The 15,575-nt window shown below is 40.3% G+C and overlaps 1 protein-coding gene across 2 annotated transcripts in view; it reads right to left on the minus strand.

The window, feature by feature from the left end:
- sema3c (sema domain, immunoglobulin domain (Ig), short basic domain, secreted, (semaphorin) 3C) overlaps positions 1–15,544 on the minus strand; it is a 101,436-nt gene extending 85,892 nt beyond the window's left edge. Inside the window, exon 1 of one of the 2 annotated variants that reach the window (XM_072241610.1) lies at positions 15,436–15,544. In XM_072241610.1, the coding sequence (XP_072097711.1) occupies positions 15,436–15,531 (96 nt within the window). In that variant the 5' untranslated portion in view covers positions 15,532–15,544. Of the gene's footprint in view, positions 1–6,996; positions 7,311–15,435 lie in introns of those variants that run through there. The other variant, XM_072241611.1, reaches the window with a different exon arrangement.
- Between the last annotated feature and the right edge of the window lie 31 nt (positions 15,545–15,575).

Consider the following 15,575-nt stretch of genomic DNA (forward strand, 5'->3'; position numbering starts at 1 on the left):
TTCTTTTCTCTCTTCAAAAGTTCATCACTGGCAAGACAAAATGAAGTGCGATTGGCTCTTTTGGGCAGATAGCCTCAGTGTTCTTCCCTGTACTACAATGAATGACAGACTCCAAAATGGCAAAATATCTTCCTGATAGTTTGATAAGTCAATTGTTTTATGAACACTAAGTGTGAAGAGAAGAATTTCTCCACTTCTTTCTCCTCTCCCCTCCTGCAACTTCTCATTCTTCCAGTCAAATTCTCTTCCAAGAGAGCTGCCTACTAATGGAGTCATGTGGGAGAGAAAATGGTTTGTACAGAAGCCTTGAAGTAAAAACCCTAGGCTTCTAGCCCAGCCTCATCACACCATGAAGAATTCTGAAACTTAAAACAACCAAAGAGCACCAAACACTTTAAAATTTGCAGCAACAATTAGAATAATTCAGTCAACAACTAACTCATAAGTAGTTGATGATTCCTTTAAACAGATTCGTAAAGGAGCATTGCTTTGCTAAGCAAGTGGTGTGAAGGAAGGTCATTAGCCAGACCACTGAGCTTCAAAATGATTGAACTGGAAACCAATCCATATCGTAGGCTGACTGATGATGCTCTACGTATACCCTGCAGATGTTAGCTGTGCTCACCTTAACACCCTTGTCAATGCAATTTGTACCACAAGCATGCTACAAATTTGAGTGTGCACGAGACACACGCTTCACAGTAGAAGCACCAATGAAATCAAAGTGAACAATGCTATTTTTGCCATTTTCTCACTGACAGCATTCATTGTTTCTCACCGGTCACCATATCTCAACACTACAGAGATCAAACTGCATCCATTTCAAACTTGGTGCTTCCTATCTGTTAACAGAGTCTCTCCTTTACAGTTGGTAAGGATTTTCAGCTGAAACAGCCTAATACAGTGTGTGCTGCAATTTGACTCACTGGGGAGATGAAGTATGCATGGAAGTTTAACTGTTGACCTTGTGGGATACTAAGGTGGCCAGACAAGACTTAAATCTTACACCAAACCCCACTCCCTGACAGCTTGAGAGCTGTGAAAACTCACTCCTCTATACTGACAGATAGACCAAACTGTCAAATTGTAGGCCTCAGGCCTTCAACCATCTGTTGTAGATGTTCATATACTTGTGATGCAGGGTTGTGAAACAAATGTTAACCATTACAGAACATCTGGATTTGTCCCCAGACTACACCACAAAAATTGAAGTACCCATTCTAAATAATTACTTCTAAAATCATTCTGAAATTAGGAGATAGGCAACTGTTATTTGTGGCAATATCTTATTTCAGTAACTAACAATGGACACTAATCCATTCACTTACAGTCTGTAGCAGATAATCACTGAGTTTCAGTAAGATCTTCAATGTTTTAATCAATACTTTACTAAGGTGCAATTGTTGAGGAATTCTGCAGACCCAGAACAATCCATGAAGTGGTAGCATGTTCAGACAGTGACAATTTGGTCATCGTCCTTCAGACCAAAATGGAACCAAGACCCGAGAACTCAGCTGTGGGTGACTGGGTATTGGAACTTTGGTTATGATGGCTAGTGGAGCCAAATCTGAGGCTGGGATCCAGCCACGGAGATCAGTGGAGGGAGGCCTGCCTATGCCAGGCAAAGTAGGCCCAGTAGCACATGGGGAGAGATGACTACAGCCAGTGATAGTGGAAGGAGGGGATCAGAGAGACTAGCATTATTATTGAAAGGAGTATGTAGAACAGTGCAGCCCAGAACTGGCCCTCCATGCCACAATATCTCTAAGGATCATTATGCCAAATTAAACTAACCCCTACAGCTGGGATGTGATCCATGTCATCCTATTCCCTGCATATTCATGTATCTATCTAAACGTCTCTTGAATTCGACTTTAGTATGGGAATGCTATCAGAGGTAATAACATGGGCAACACACATCAAAGTTGCTGGTGAACGCAGCAGGCCAAGCAGCATCACCTCTTCCTACAGATGCTGCTTGGCCTGCTGCGTTCACCAGCAACTTTGATGTGTGTTGCTTGAATTTCCAGCATCTGCAGAATTCCTGTTGTTCGCGTAATAACATGGGACAAGGTTTCGGTGGGCTGCAGATTTGGGGAGGGAGGAATTCTCCCCTTACCTGCTGACCTTCCATGTAGGCCTGTAGGAATATGTCTGTGAGGTCCCTGGAGTTTCCTATTGCAGGCACCCCAGGACAAGTGGGTCCAAATCCCCCTGCATTGCCTCACAAAGTGTGTCACATTGGGAGCAATACAGAAGTTATTTCAGAGCTGCCAGAGTAACTTATGACTTCAGGTGCCCAGTTTTATTTATTGAGTGGCCTGACTTCACCTGGAAAATGGTTGCCAGCATGACTTTTGTCAAGTTAAATCAATTTTTAATTGCATTGCACTGCAAAGATCTCTGCCGATGAATATCTAGATAACTAATTATGAAAGTAAAATATGAACGATTTGTGAAGGAAAGAAATATGCCATTGCCATCTAGGATATTTAAAGTTGATAAATTACTTCAGAAATTGGTAGAAATTTGATGAACAATTTTGGAGTTTGCTTAACCCTTGACTTGCATGTTGCTGCAATTCTTCAGTACTTTGGTTGCATTCTTGCATATTCTCAAATGAGTAGGACCTGATTGGATTTGGAGTGATTAGTAAGAAACTATTGCCATACTGCGGGAGATTTTTCTAGAGTTGAAAATAGCTTTAGTTAATTTTCATGATTATAATATGTTAAATGATCAGAGCGCACATCACCCATGTAATCCATGCGAACAGTGATAGGAAGAGTCACCATCAAAGGATTAAAAAGTGATGTCATTGTATGCAATAAAGCATCCATTGTCAATTTATCTATGGATCAGTTTGGAACGGAAATTTCTTCACCATTTCTGCATGTCGAATTGAAAGTAAATGTGATATAATGTTCGAACTGCAGCAAACATAGAGAAAATGTATTTTCCCTTTCTCAATCCAAAACGTTGTGCCGGAATGTTCAAGTGACACACAAGATGCTGGAGGAACTCAGAAGGCAAGGCAGAATGTATGGAAAAAAAGTGCAGTCGACGTTGTGGGCCCTGCGGCAGGACCCTTCTCCAGTCCTGCCGAAGGGTCTCGGCCCGAAATGTCAACTGTACTTTTTTCCCCATAGATGCTGCCTGGCCTGCTGAGTTCCTCCAGCATTTTGTGTGCATTGCTTGAATTTCCAGCATGTGCAGATTTTCTCTTGTTTGTGCAGGAATGTTCATTCCATTGCAAGTCATTGTAAGCCTTTCTTTGTCGTAAGTATATCATTGGGCACCTCATATTTTGCAGCAGAAACTATTTTAGTTTAAAGTTATGGCTAAAATACAAATGGATTTTAGATATGGAAAAATTAACATCACATGCATTGTTGATAAATAGATGAAGGGAGATTCCTTAGATTTCAGAACACCAAACATGGGAATTTTTCAATAAAATAGCCTTGAGTTTCTCTGCCAAGCTGAGACTCAATTACAGGGAGCAGAAAGTGGCCAGGAACAGATGTCAGTTACAAGACCATAAAACAATGTAACACAAAGGAGTAGACAATGTTTAATCCAATTTGACACATTAGGAGTGCATAGAATTCTATTCCTCATCAATTCTAAACCAACTTCGGTATATTCGGGATAGAACAGATGCACTCGGGTACCTTGACCTAGAAAGGTAGCATCTGGGAAGTGACATGATACAGAGATTGTTAAGGCTGGAGGAAAAATTAATCCAGCCTTTGTCATCCATGGTTATCTTGTAATCTTATGACAATACTTCCTTGACATTGCTCTAGTAAAATAAATCCAGACAAACATAGCAGCTCTGCTGCTGCTACATGTGTGTCAGACGAGAACCAGCAAATAATAACAGAGGCAGCAAATAGAAAATTACTACTCTTTCCATGATTAAAATGTGCAGAGTCCCATGGAATGTTTTGTAAAGCTATAACATATTCAGGACTAGGAGAACATTTTAAAAAAACATCAAGATGTGTTCCAGGCTGGAGCCGGTCGAAGGAGATGACATTATTAACGATATTGATTAATGGCTGATGATGAATTCTGTCTCACAATGTCCAGGAATGAATTAAAAACACAATGCTCATGCTAGATGTTATCTAATATTCAGAAATGTGACCATGTTCATTGGCAATTGGGAGATTTCACAGCTGTGGCATTTGATTAAAAATGTTCCCTATCAAGCATATCAGCTGAAACGTTTATATAACTTTTTTGGACTTGATTGTTCATTTAGATGTTGCCTATTTCTTACAATCTGGGCATTTTCATAACTATACTCAGGTATCCATGAACATAAAATATTGATTTATATTGAAGAAGTGTAAGAAGATAACTAAACTGAAAAAAAAGTCACAACACAGTTTTAACCCTTAGAGTACTGATAACTATGAGAAAACTTAGATTGACAACCTCTGTTGCTTCCCATTCATCTAAAGCCCAATGTATCATTGGGAGAACTTTCCTTTAATTAATCCTCAGTGCAAACTCTGGATTGGATCTGCAAAGTATTGAAGCAGCATCCCTTTTAAAGCACCAAGATGGTCCAAACTAAAGTCATAGAGGACACCATTTTAACAGATAAATAAGAGGAAGGCACTGCTCTTTGAACATGTGAGGGTATTGGCCACCGACTGTCATCATTTCCACCCATTCATATTTACATAAGAGGCCATTCGGCCCATTAGCCCCATGATGGTTCTCACAGTAATTCATCTCCCTCTGCATATTCTCTCAAATATACTTTTTAACATCTCTCTGACTCTCCCACTACCCACCTACCATACACTACAGGTAATTTATAGTAGCCAATTAACTAGTCGCCAGCATGTATTTGGGACATAGGTAGAAATTGGGCTACCTGGAAGAAGCCAAAGTAAAGCCCATATAGACTAGAATAGGCACGGTTATCGGTCAGAATTGAACCTGGATTGCTGGAGCTGTGAGACAGCTGCACTATCTGCAGCACCATTGTGCTATCCCATGATTCCACTGTGCCCTCCCATCATTCCCTTGACTTCAAATAGGCCAAATTCTGGGAGGTGAGGAAAATAGCAGGTTTTGTTTCCATGCTGGGGACCAAAGACAAGTTTCTCCTTATAAATAGACTGATTATGGCACTCTTCTCTGTTAGTCAGTTTTTGATGCCATAATTATTAAATACATTTGGAGTTCTGTTATGTACGTGGTCTAAGGCATTGTGTAAAATAGAACAAACCTTACACAATGTGTGTGCACAAAGGCCTTTCCTTTATCAGAAGTCAAGCGAATCGGAGTTTGCTGGACGTAGGTCATGGGCAATGGATCAGGCAGCAGAGACAGGAAGGGTCAGGGTGCCTGGAGGGTGGAGAAGGGAATTGCTCAGAATCCTTAGGGTCATTTCAGCATGGAGAATATCATGATACACAGTGTTAGTTGGCGTTCAGGGCCATGATTGGCTGCTTTAAGCGATGGAGGATTTATGGTGGTGGCATTTAGGTCATGGTTCAGTAAATTGGGGGGGTGGGGGTGAATGGGGGCAATCGGGTCAGATCTGAGGGTTTAGTAGTGAACTTAAAAGGGACTTACCTGTGGGTGGATTTATCCTCAGATTTAAGGATGTGATCAGATTCTGCAGTGTAATATTGTTTTGATACATGAAAGAATTTATAGCCTAATATACCTTGTGAATGACTCCAAGGAGTCAAGAATAGCTTCAATTGTGTGGAGAGAAAGTGTTTTTACACTTTGATCTCAGAGATGGGGACGAAAGGTGCATGCAATGTCTTCCACTATTCCAACAAAAAATATACCAATGTCAGTTATTAAAGGCTATGAATTATTGGCTCACGCATTACTGGTTCATTATCCTGTCAATTTTTCCACTCCTGTAACATTTGCTTCATGTCTAACAACACGAGAGAAGATTTCCTATCACAGAGACTGACATCTGGCGATAACTCAAAGGAAGTATTTCAATCTCCTTGAAATTTTGTAATGACAAGATTTGCTTGAGCTATTTATTGCATCATCATTTAGAACTAGGATGATTATATCTTGCATATGTTCTTTATAAATAAAGCACATAATCAATACTTTTAAGAACCAATTATATGTCAAGGAAATATCATAGCTAATGGGGATGTCAATTTGTACAATTACATACAAATTTAAGTGGGAAAATATATAGCTTTATCACAATGATAGTTCTTTCTAAAGTCATTAATGAATGTATCTAACTATAATTTAACATAGAACATTATAGAAAAGACAGAACAAAAACAAAAACTTAACAGATGAGAGATGGGAACTATATTTGATCATGTGAACGTGAATTCAAACTGACAACCTTTTTGTTCAGTATATCCTGATTGTCTCCGTCAGAGCCAACTGAAGCTGACGGTATATTTTGAATGACAGTAATATTAGCTGCTGGAGATTCTAGGGTGACAGCGTTACAACCCTCACATGGACTAAAACGTACATGTAAAAATATGTGAAGTATGCCTGCTACAAAGCGACTTCTAGTATCCCAGAAAGCTACCTGGGTTTTGTAATATATGAATAATAAATCAAATAGATTAAAAAGCACATTTGACAGAGATTAATTACATAATTTCATGAATTTTAACACCCTGCCCTGGGCATACTTTGATTTATATTTCAAATTTACTCTGTATACAATATTGAAGTAGACTTTCCAATTTCATAACTCATCAATATCACAAAAATACAATGAAAGCACAAAGAACACTGATCTTTACTGTTCCTTAACTAACCTTAATTAGAAAGCGAAACTGCGAATCATTGTTAGAAATTTACCGTTGTTATTTTTCATTCTAATGCATGTCCCTATTTAATGTTACTGAATAGTTAATCTTGTTTAAACTAATTTTTCAAAGATCAATAATGCATTCTCTCCCCCCCCCCACTCACACGCGCGCGCATTTCTAAATCACAGCACAATACGGAATCAGTACCTACCAGTAATCAGAGGAGTATCCTGTAGCAAAGTGCTTTGAATAACTAAGGGCTGGTAGTTTTGCAGTTAATCAGTTTAACGCTGAACAATTGACCATGACACAGTTTGTTTAACATCTCATTGGAAAAGTCATTGTCTGCTTCCTCCCCGCCAATATGAAGGTCTTTTCTCAAACAGTTCCTTAAGATGCCCGTGACAGCTGAAACACACGCTCGTGCTGCTTACTGTCAAGAGCGAACAGCAGAGCTGCAGTCAAAGCCTCCCGACGATGATGAGGGAGGGACCCACAGCCAACTGTAGGTCTCCAATTACATTCAGCGCAGCGAGATCTGCTCCACTGCCTGCTTCGCAAACCCCACACTGGATTGCATAATTAGCAAAACACATGATGCACTGCTTGTAAATAATGATCAGATGACATCTCCACTGATGAAATATTCTGTTGGAAAATACAAAGCATAATAGCATGTTCTGTGACATCAAGCAGTGTACAATTCTGAATATAGTTTAGGCTTCGTCCTTGTTTTTTTTACCTCATCCCAATCTCACTGTGCTTCACATGAGAAATAATCAAAGCCTTAGACATGATCTGTGTGAAGGGCACTGCCTTGGGTAAAGCACTAGCTTGTTGAAGGCAACAGCAAGACATGTCATTAAAGGGAGAAATGGTCCACATATCAATGAGAGCACCAATTAGTGCACAGTAACCAAGAAGTTGTGGTACGTGACTTATAACCCCAAGGCTTTGCAGTCCAGAGCCCATTCTCCCATAGGAAATTGGGAAACTGAATTAAGTAATGCTACTAATTTTAAGACCAGAGCCAGAAGGGGAATGATTAAGAAGTCTGTTGCAAACTGCAACCATCTTATAAATGACTTGCTCTACACTGTGTGGTGACACTAAGTACTGCCCTGCCAGTGTGGTACTCTCGTTGTTAATAACCAAGGCTTTCTCAAGAGCAGCAGGAGCTTCCACACCCTTACTGTGCAGACATTCGGCAGTCATTGCAATAATCTTATCAAGAGTGAATTTCATGTTTCTGAGAATCATAAGATTCCTCATCCTGAAGGCATTGGACATTCCCAGTGGAAATAACTGCCCAGCTGCCCTAACGGACGGATTCTGGTGAAAGGAGGGAATCTGACTGCATCTGTAACTGTGCACTCCAGGCTGAGCAGCTGAGCACAGGTAGAAAGATAGCCAGAGGGCTGAGCCAGGGGTCTCCCCAAGCCAGGGTTTCATTGCCTGCACTGGTCTGGGGGCATCCTTCAAGGTCCAGCAAGCAGACAAGCGGGCTTCAACATTGTGTGCTGTGTAATCGAGTAGACAGCCGGAGCAGCAGCAGCAAGTGGAGCTACATCCTGAGGCACGGCAGCGAGCAGTGCAAAAGGAGTAGAAAAAGATGACTACTAGGAGTAAGAAAACATTGGGAGAACTCAGCATGTTAGCTGAAGGTGGAAGTCAACGTTTTGGGTCAAGATCTTGTGTCAAAGCTGAGAGTGAGCAGGAAAGGTCGACAGTATGTAGCGGTACGAGGAAGGGTGGGATGCAGGCTGGTGGGTGATAGGTGGGATCAGTGATGTGGATTACCTAAAACTGGAACACTCAGCATTCATACCAAATAGAATAGAAAATGTTCTTCACCTCTCTGTAGCAATGGAGGATGCTACGAGCAGTCCATTCAGTGTAGGAGTGTTGATAACAGAGGCATTTTCAAGAGAAATTGGAGTACCTAGAGGGGGGACACATATCACAGGAAGGACGGACAAACTCCTTACAGATGGTGGTGGGAATTGAACCCTGGTCACTGTAAAGCTTTATGGTAGCCACTGTACTACCATAAACAAGAAAACATGCTGGAAATCCGAGAAACACACACAAAATGCTGGAGGAACCCAGCAGGCCAGGCAGCATCCATGGAAAAGAGTCCTGTTGACGTTTCGGGCCGAGGCCCTTCAGTCCTGCCGAAAGGTTTCGGCCAGAAACATCGACTGTAACTCTGTTCTATAGATGCTGCCTGGCCTGCTGAGTTCCTCCAGTGTTTTGTATGACCGTGCTACCATGTTGCCCGAACAACAATCCTAACAGAGTGAGGAATTTCCCAAAATGGAAAGCAAGTCTCTGCTCCCACACTGTGATCCATAACACCAGTACAGGTCACCGGTAACCAGGTAAAGGGGCCAGGTGATACAGGAAAACACACAAGATGGGTGAAGTATCTGCCTACCCCTTGGAGCCGCTGCCTCTGCTAAAACAGTCCCAATGCAGTGTGGGCCTTTAAGGATTGACATCTTCTCAATCAGTGTGACAAAGTTTTCAAACATGTGCTGCGAAGCTGGGTGAAGTCCTATTGGGAAATGTGCACGTCTCCTTTTTGTGTGTGTAAACCACCCGCCTCCCCAATGCTTTTTCACACTGGATTTTGGCTGGTTTTACAATATAATTTTTTTTACTAGGAATCAGGTTGTGTGCTTGTGCTAGACACAACCATGTTTTAGTACTCCATAAAATGATGCAATCTAACTTCCAGACATTAGCTGTTATTTCTGAATGCCCATCTTAAATTCTTTCAACCAATTTGTAATGGAAGCGATTGAAACAAACGTGGTACATTGTTATATACCTTGCTGCCACTGGTGGAGCTGTAGCACCTTCACTGGTGTGAGACCATTGATAAATGAGAAACAGAAAGACTTCTTATCAGAGTCTTCACTTCCCACAACACTTATACAGTTTCAAATGAGTCTTTTGTTATAAGTACGTCAGAGGAATTTATACTCATTATGGAATATTACAGTAGGAAAGGAAGTTGAAATAACAAGTTAAATCACTTATATTTTTCCTATTATGACAAGGAACCATTAGTCACTTCAAACATTATAATTTGACGTAGTGCTAAGTATGCACCAACGTAACAACAATTCAAATACAGTAGGGAATTATGGATACCTGGAATTAGAGAAGCAAAGGATTCAGATAGCTTCTGAAACTATAAGAACAGAAACCAAGCAATTTCTCATCATAATTTGAAAATTATGATTGTTACTTTCTTTGTAAAATAGTCAGAATTGAGTTGTTAACATTTTTATAATGGTGTGCAATAAGCTTCATAAAACTGATTACTTCTCTCATTTTCAATTTTTGATATGCTAAACAAAGAGTATATGGAAGGCTAACACCCAGTCAAAATTTCAAAACCCCAGTGAATTACAAAAACCCGTAAGGAAGCTCAAATCCCAGCTTATGCAGTTCAAAGATGACCTGGGCCTCACTATAGGAAGGATGTGGAAGCATTGGAAAGAGTACAGAGGAGATTTACCAGGATGCTGCCTGGTTTAGAGAGTATGCATTATGATCAGAGATTAAGGGAGCTAGGGCTTTACTCTTTGGAGAGAAGGAGGATGAGAGGAGACATGATAGAGGTGTACAAGATAATAAGAGGAATAGATAGAGTGGATAGCCAGTGCCTCTTCCCCAGGGCACCACTGCTCAATACAAGAGGACATGGCTTTAAGGTAAAGGGTGGGAAGTTCAAGGGGGATATTAGAGGAAGGTTTTTTACTCAGAGAGTGGTTGGTGCGTGGAATGCACTGCCTGAGTCAGTGTGGAGGCAGATACACTAGTGAAGTTTAAGAGACTACTAGACAGGTATATGGAGGAATTTAAGGTGGGAGCTTATAGGGGAGGCAAGCAAGGTTTGAGGGTCGGCACAACATTGTGGGCCGAAGGGCCTGTACTGTGCTGTGCTATTCTATGTTTTATGTTCTATGACTCAGGACGGCTGGAATTTACAGGATTCGCTGTGAATGCAGAGCAGTGTATATCAGCCTGATAGGGCGCACGGTGGAAACCTATTTTAAGGGGCATGGAAGGTGCATCCCTTTGGGTTACCTGGAGAAATCAGCGGTAGCAGAACACTGCATTCGCAATGTCCATAGAATTGACTTTGACGGCACAAAACTACTGAGCAGCACAGATGGCCTTTGGGACTGCCTGGTGAAGGAAGCCATTGAAATAAAACTAGAGAAAAAGAATTTTAACAAAGATGAAGGTCTTGCTAAAAGTAAGAACTGAAAATCAGTTGTTAAAAAGGTGGGACAGCAGAAACCTGATTGGTTGAGGACTAACCAATCAGAAGGAAAGGACGACAGTGATGTATATATCCCACTGGACTAGACATGCCTAGGCAATATCCTCGACATCGAAATGTTGGTTAAAATCCAAATCTGTATCCGGCTGAAAGTCCGAGAAGAGTTTATTCATCTATACACCAGGAAGTCACTAGATTCTTTATCAGTAAATTAAAAAATCAGCTGAAATTTAATGTGGAACTTCATTAGTGTGCTTTGTATTCCAAAACAAGATCTTAAATGGGACCTGCACCACACACGACTGGACTTTACATAACAGTGGTGAGAGGGGCCCTCCCAGTCAGAGCCCTCCTGTACGCCCGGAACGTCGTCTCCGCACCCCACTGCCCACGGGAGGACTGCAGTGAGGAGGAGTCTGTGACCCACCTCTTTGCACACTGCCAGTTCGCAAAGAGGGTGTGGAGGAGGATGGACGGGCTAGTGTCACGTTTCATCCCCAGCAGCTGCGGGACAGAGGACTCTCTGATCTACGGGCTGTTCCCGGGGACGCACACGGAGACCAACATCCGGTGCTGCTGGCAGATCATCAACTCGGTGAAAGACGCTCTTTGGTCAGCCCGAAACTTGATGATCTACCAGCACATGGAGATGTCCGTGGGAGAATGCTGCCGACTGGCACACTCTCGGCTGCAGGAGTACGTGCTGAGGGACGCACTGAAACTTGGTGCAGCCACCGCAAGGGCCCGGTGGGGAAGGACCACAGTATAGGTTTCTCCACCCGTGGGAGTAGGAGGGGTCGGTGGGCGGGGAGTATACCCCTCAACAATGAGATGCTAAGCTGAATTACTGGAGTGCCACGTGGGTGGCTATAAACACGGGTATTTTACTGAGTATAATGGAAACGTATGTAAAGGATGAAAAGTTATTGAATGGTTTACTGTATATATTTATTTTTGAATAAAGTATATTTTGAAATAAAAAAAAACAGTGCAGCACATTCCCTGACACTATGAACTTCAAACTTTGAACTTTGCTCCCCTATAGCTCTGTCACCTTCGTAGCAACTAAAATGTGGACTATTGCTGTGTGGATTTAACAGTTAAATTGCATTATGTTGGGTCCTTGGTGGATGCAGGATTATTGTTGCAAGGGCACATGTTTATCACCAATGCCTCTGCTGTTTCACATTCTAACATTCTTGCTCTGAAATACAAGATGCCTTTATTATAATCCATCATGAGACATCATAAGTAGTGTAGAATACAGTCAGTGAGTATGAAAATGCATCAGTCAGTGAGCCATTTGACCTAGGTGAGGAAAAATAGTTGAAAGAGACAGAAGGAAAGAAGAAAATTAATAGAATCTTCAAGGATCCACTGATCGCTTGGAATAGGAGAATGGACGATCCCAACAGCAACAGACCTGAACTCTCTCTGCTACCACTGTTCAGGAATTCTGATGCTCAGCTATTTACAGTACATCAACATACTGTAAGAGACATGATGGGCAGGAGTTAGCGGGCTCAGTGAATCCGAAGGGTAGGATGTGTTTTTTACACAGAGAATGGTTGATATATAGAACACAATGCCAGTGAAATTGGATACAAATACCACACTTAAGGGGCATTAGGCAGACAAATAAATAGGTCGAGAATGAAAGGATATGGGACAAATGTGGGCAAGTTGGGTTAGTGTACTTGGGCAAAATAGCTGTAATTGATGTGGTGGGCTAAGGGGCCCATTTCTGTGCCCCTCAGTGATCATGGAAATAGTAATGTATCTCATAGGAAATTTAAAGCAGCTCAATTTGACAACTTTAGTTTTGAACATTTTAGACAGACCTTAATATTCAATTCCTACTGAAATATATTAGCTGTTAACTTTGAATATACATTTCTGTACACAACCTCCAGTTCTATATTTAAAATGTATAGAGAAAGGAACGTACTCATTTCCAGCGGCAAAGAAACTCAACCTCTCCTTTCTACAGTAATCTACTTTTACATTCAAAGTAAGTAGGCCCAAGTAGACAGCGCACAGTGGCTGCTGGGCAAATATGATCACTAAATAGACAACAAGGTGACATAATAACTTCACTTTTAACAAGCTGTGGTTAATTTTGCTGATCACATACAATGCTATTGCTTTAATCCTCAGTGGCTAAGAGCCCACAATTTACTGCTTCACATTGCTACGTTCCTTCCCTCTTAGCCACTGAGGATAAAAGCAATTGCATTGTACTACCCAAAGCACAAGTGACCAACAGTTCATATGCACAAACATACGTACTTAAGAGGCTTCAAATACTGGATGGATTCACTGTCTACAGTGCTTCCTTTCAATTACATATAACCTTCACATCTCCTTCTTCACACCTACACCCTAGACACCGAAAATGAATGTTAAGTCAGCATTTTCTGGTTTTCCAATTAATTGCTGTTCACAGCTCTCGGAGCCTATTGTCCAGAGTTGCATTTCAAATTTAAATCTACAGTCCATGTTCAGGTCTAAAGATTGGTTGTTGGTTAATATTTTGCTATACACCCTAAATCCAGAACACGCTCTAACACCCATCAACACCGTATTATGAACTATTACATGGCAGAATGATCTACATATTGAAAACTATAGAATCCACAGATCTAAAATCACTAAATAAGCATTTACCTGTCTTAACTGAGTCACTGATTGGTGAGACAATTGTTTCCTTTGATCTGCACATCAAGGGAACTATTATCATGGAAGATTTTAGTTAAAGTATCTCTGTGATTGGGCAGCTGAGCAAAGTGCTCAATTTATTTGGTAATCCTGTAACTATCAGTAGTGTTACGTCAGTGTCATTTGACTGATATTAGTCATCATACGTTATACGACAAAATGTTTTCTGGGCATTCAGTTTCCACTAGACATGACTCACTGAATAAGTAAACATTGTACAAATAAAGAATGTCTTTCAATTTGAACTAAATGTTCAACTCTAGTTATCTAATCAAACATCACAGAGCAATTCATCTCATAAAGTGTAATCTTCCCATATTAATTGCTTTTAAAGAAAACTTAGCTCCAACACTTGAAGCTACTCATTGTAATTGAAGGTCTACAACCAATCACATTTTGGAATTTTAGTACAAAAATATGTTAATTGGTTGCAAATATTAAGAGTCAGTCATTTCATATACAGCAGGATATAACTTTCTTTATTATTGAAGTTAGCATTTTTCATCAAGAGAAATGGTTCTTAATACTATTAATAATTACAAATATTAGCTTCAACATTATAAATTAATGCATTTTAATATTTCCAAAGCAAGATTTCACTCCTCTCAAGAGCATATTAGAATGTCTTTAGCCCAGAGCAAAGATATTTCATTTTCAATCCCAGTTATAATAATCCCAACATTAGCAAAGGGTCAATGAAATTTTCCTCCATAAGCTGAGAAACTCATTCATTTATGCTTAATTCAAGATGAATTTTCAAGAAATCAATAATGTAAGCTGACAGATCTCACTATGTAATGGCTCCATCAGAAAGAACTAAACTTTGTTCTAGCAAGAAGTAAACTTCAATTCTGTGCAAGGTAGTTGACAATCTTTAATTCAATAGTAGCTTCAGTTAGGAGTTTAAGAATAAAGATTTCTGAAGAAAGACATTAAATCCAGTGTTGATTTTCATAATGCTACATGGGTTTCCAGCCTGTTTCCTTTCTTCTTCCATTCATGATATTTTATTTTATTGTCAATTGGTGAAGTAGCTCCCTTCACTATGTAGTTAGTCAATACTGAGGTATATAGTTTTTCTTTGGATCAATAAATCTTTCAGGGAATGGGTAGAACATCATTGCAATCTCACCATATATGCTCTTCTACCATCTTCCAACATATTTCCCAAGAGTACAGAAGTGTTTACTCATGAAAATTGGTTACTAGCTTATCTAGCTCAATGGAATGAACGTAGTGACTGTACAAGAAAATCTAAACACTTCCAAGAATCTGTAATCTTAAATTAAACCAAGAATGAAACTACACAATTTATATCATCTGCCCAAAATTTTCTTTTCCTGAGTAGCACTTGTTGAAAGTGCAGCAGTTCTTCATTTTCCCAAACTGGACCATTAAAGCTCTTAGTTGTTAGGTAATAGTGCAATCTTTAACAATACACTTTGTGTCCTTAAACCAGATTTAGGTTGACTAAACAGCCAAAAGGTATAACAGAAAAGATTTCTCACCTAAGATACTGAAAACATTTGTGTAAATTCTGATCAAGAGCCAAGTTTAAAACAAGTGACATATTTTCCAGGACAATATATTTAGCTCCACTGTAATTTCAAAACAGATTCTTTGACTCCTTACCTCACACTCAACCATGCAATAGTTCCAGCAGCTCTCGGGCAACTGTTTCCATACTGTTCTCTTCCCACTCTCTACTTTTTTTTGGGTCAGAAACATTCATTGAAATTAATCATCAGAAAGTTACTCAGACTTATGTTGCT

Source organism: Mobula birostris, chromosome 23 (assembly GCF_030028105.1).
Source record: "Mobula birostris isolate sMobBir1 chromosome 23, sMobBir1.hap1, whole genome shotgun sequence".
NCBI classification, from domain to species: domain Eukaryota; kingdom Metazoa; phylum Chordata; class Chondrichthyes; order Myliobatiformes; family Myliobatidae; genus Mobula; species Mobula birostris.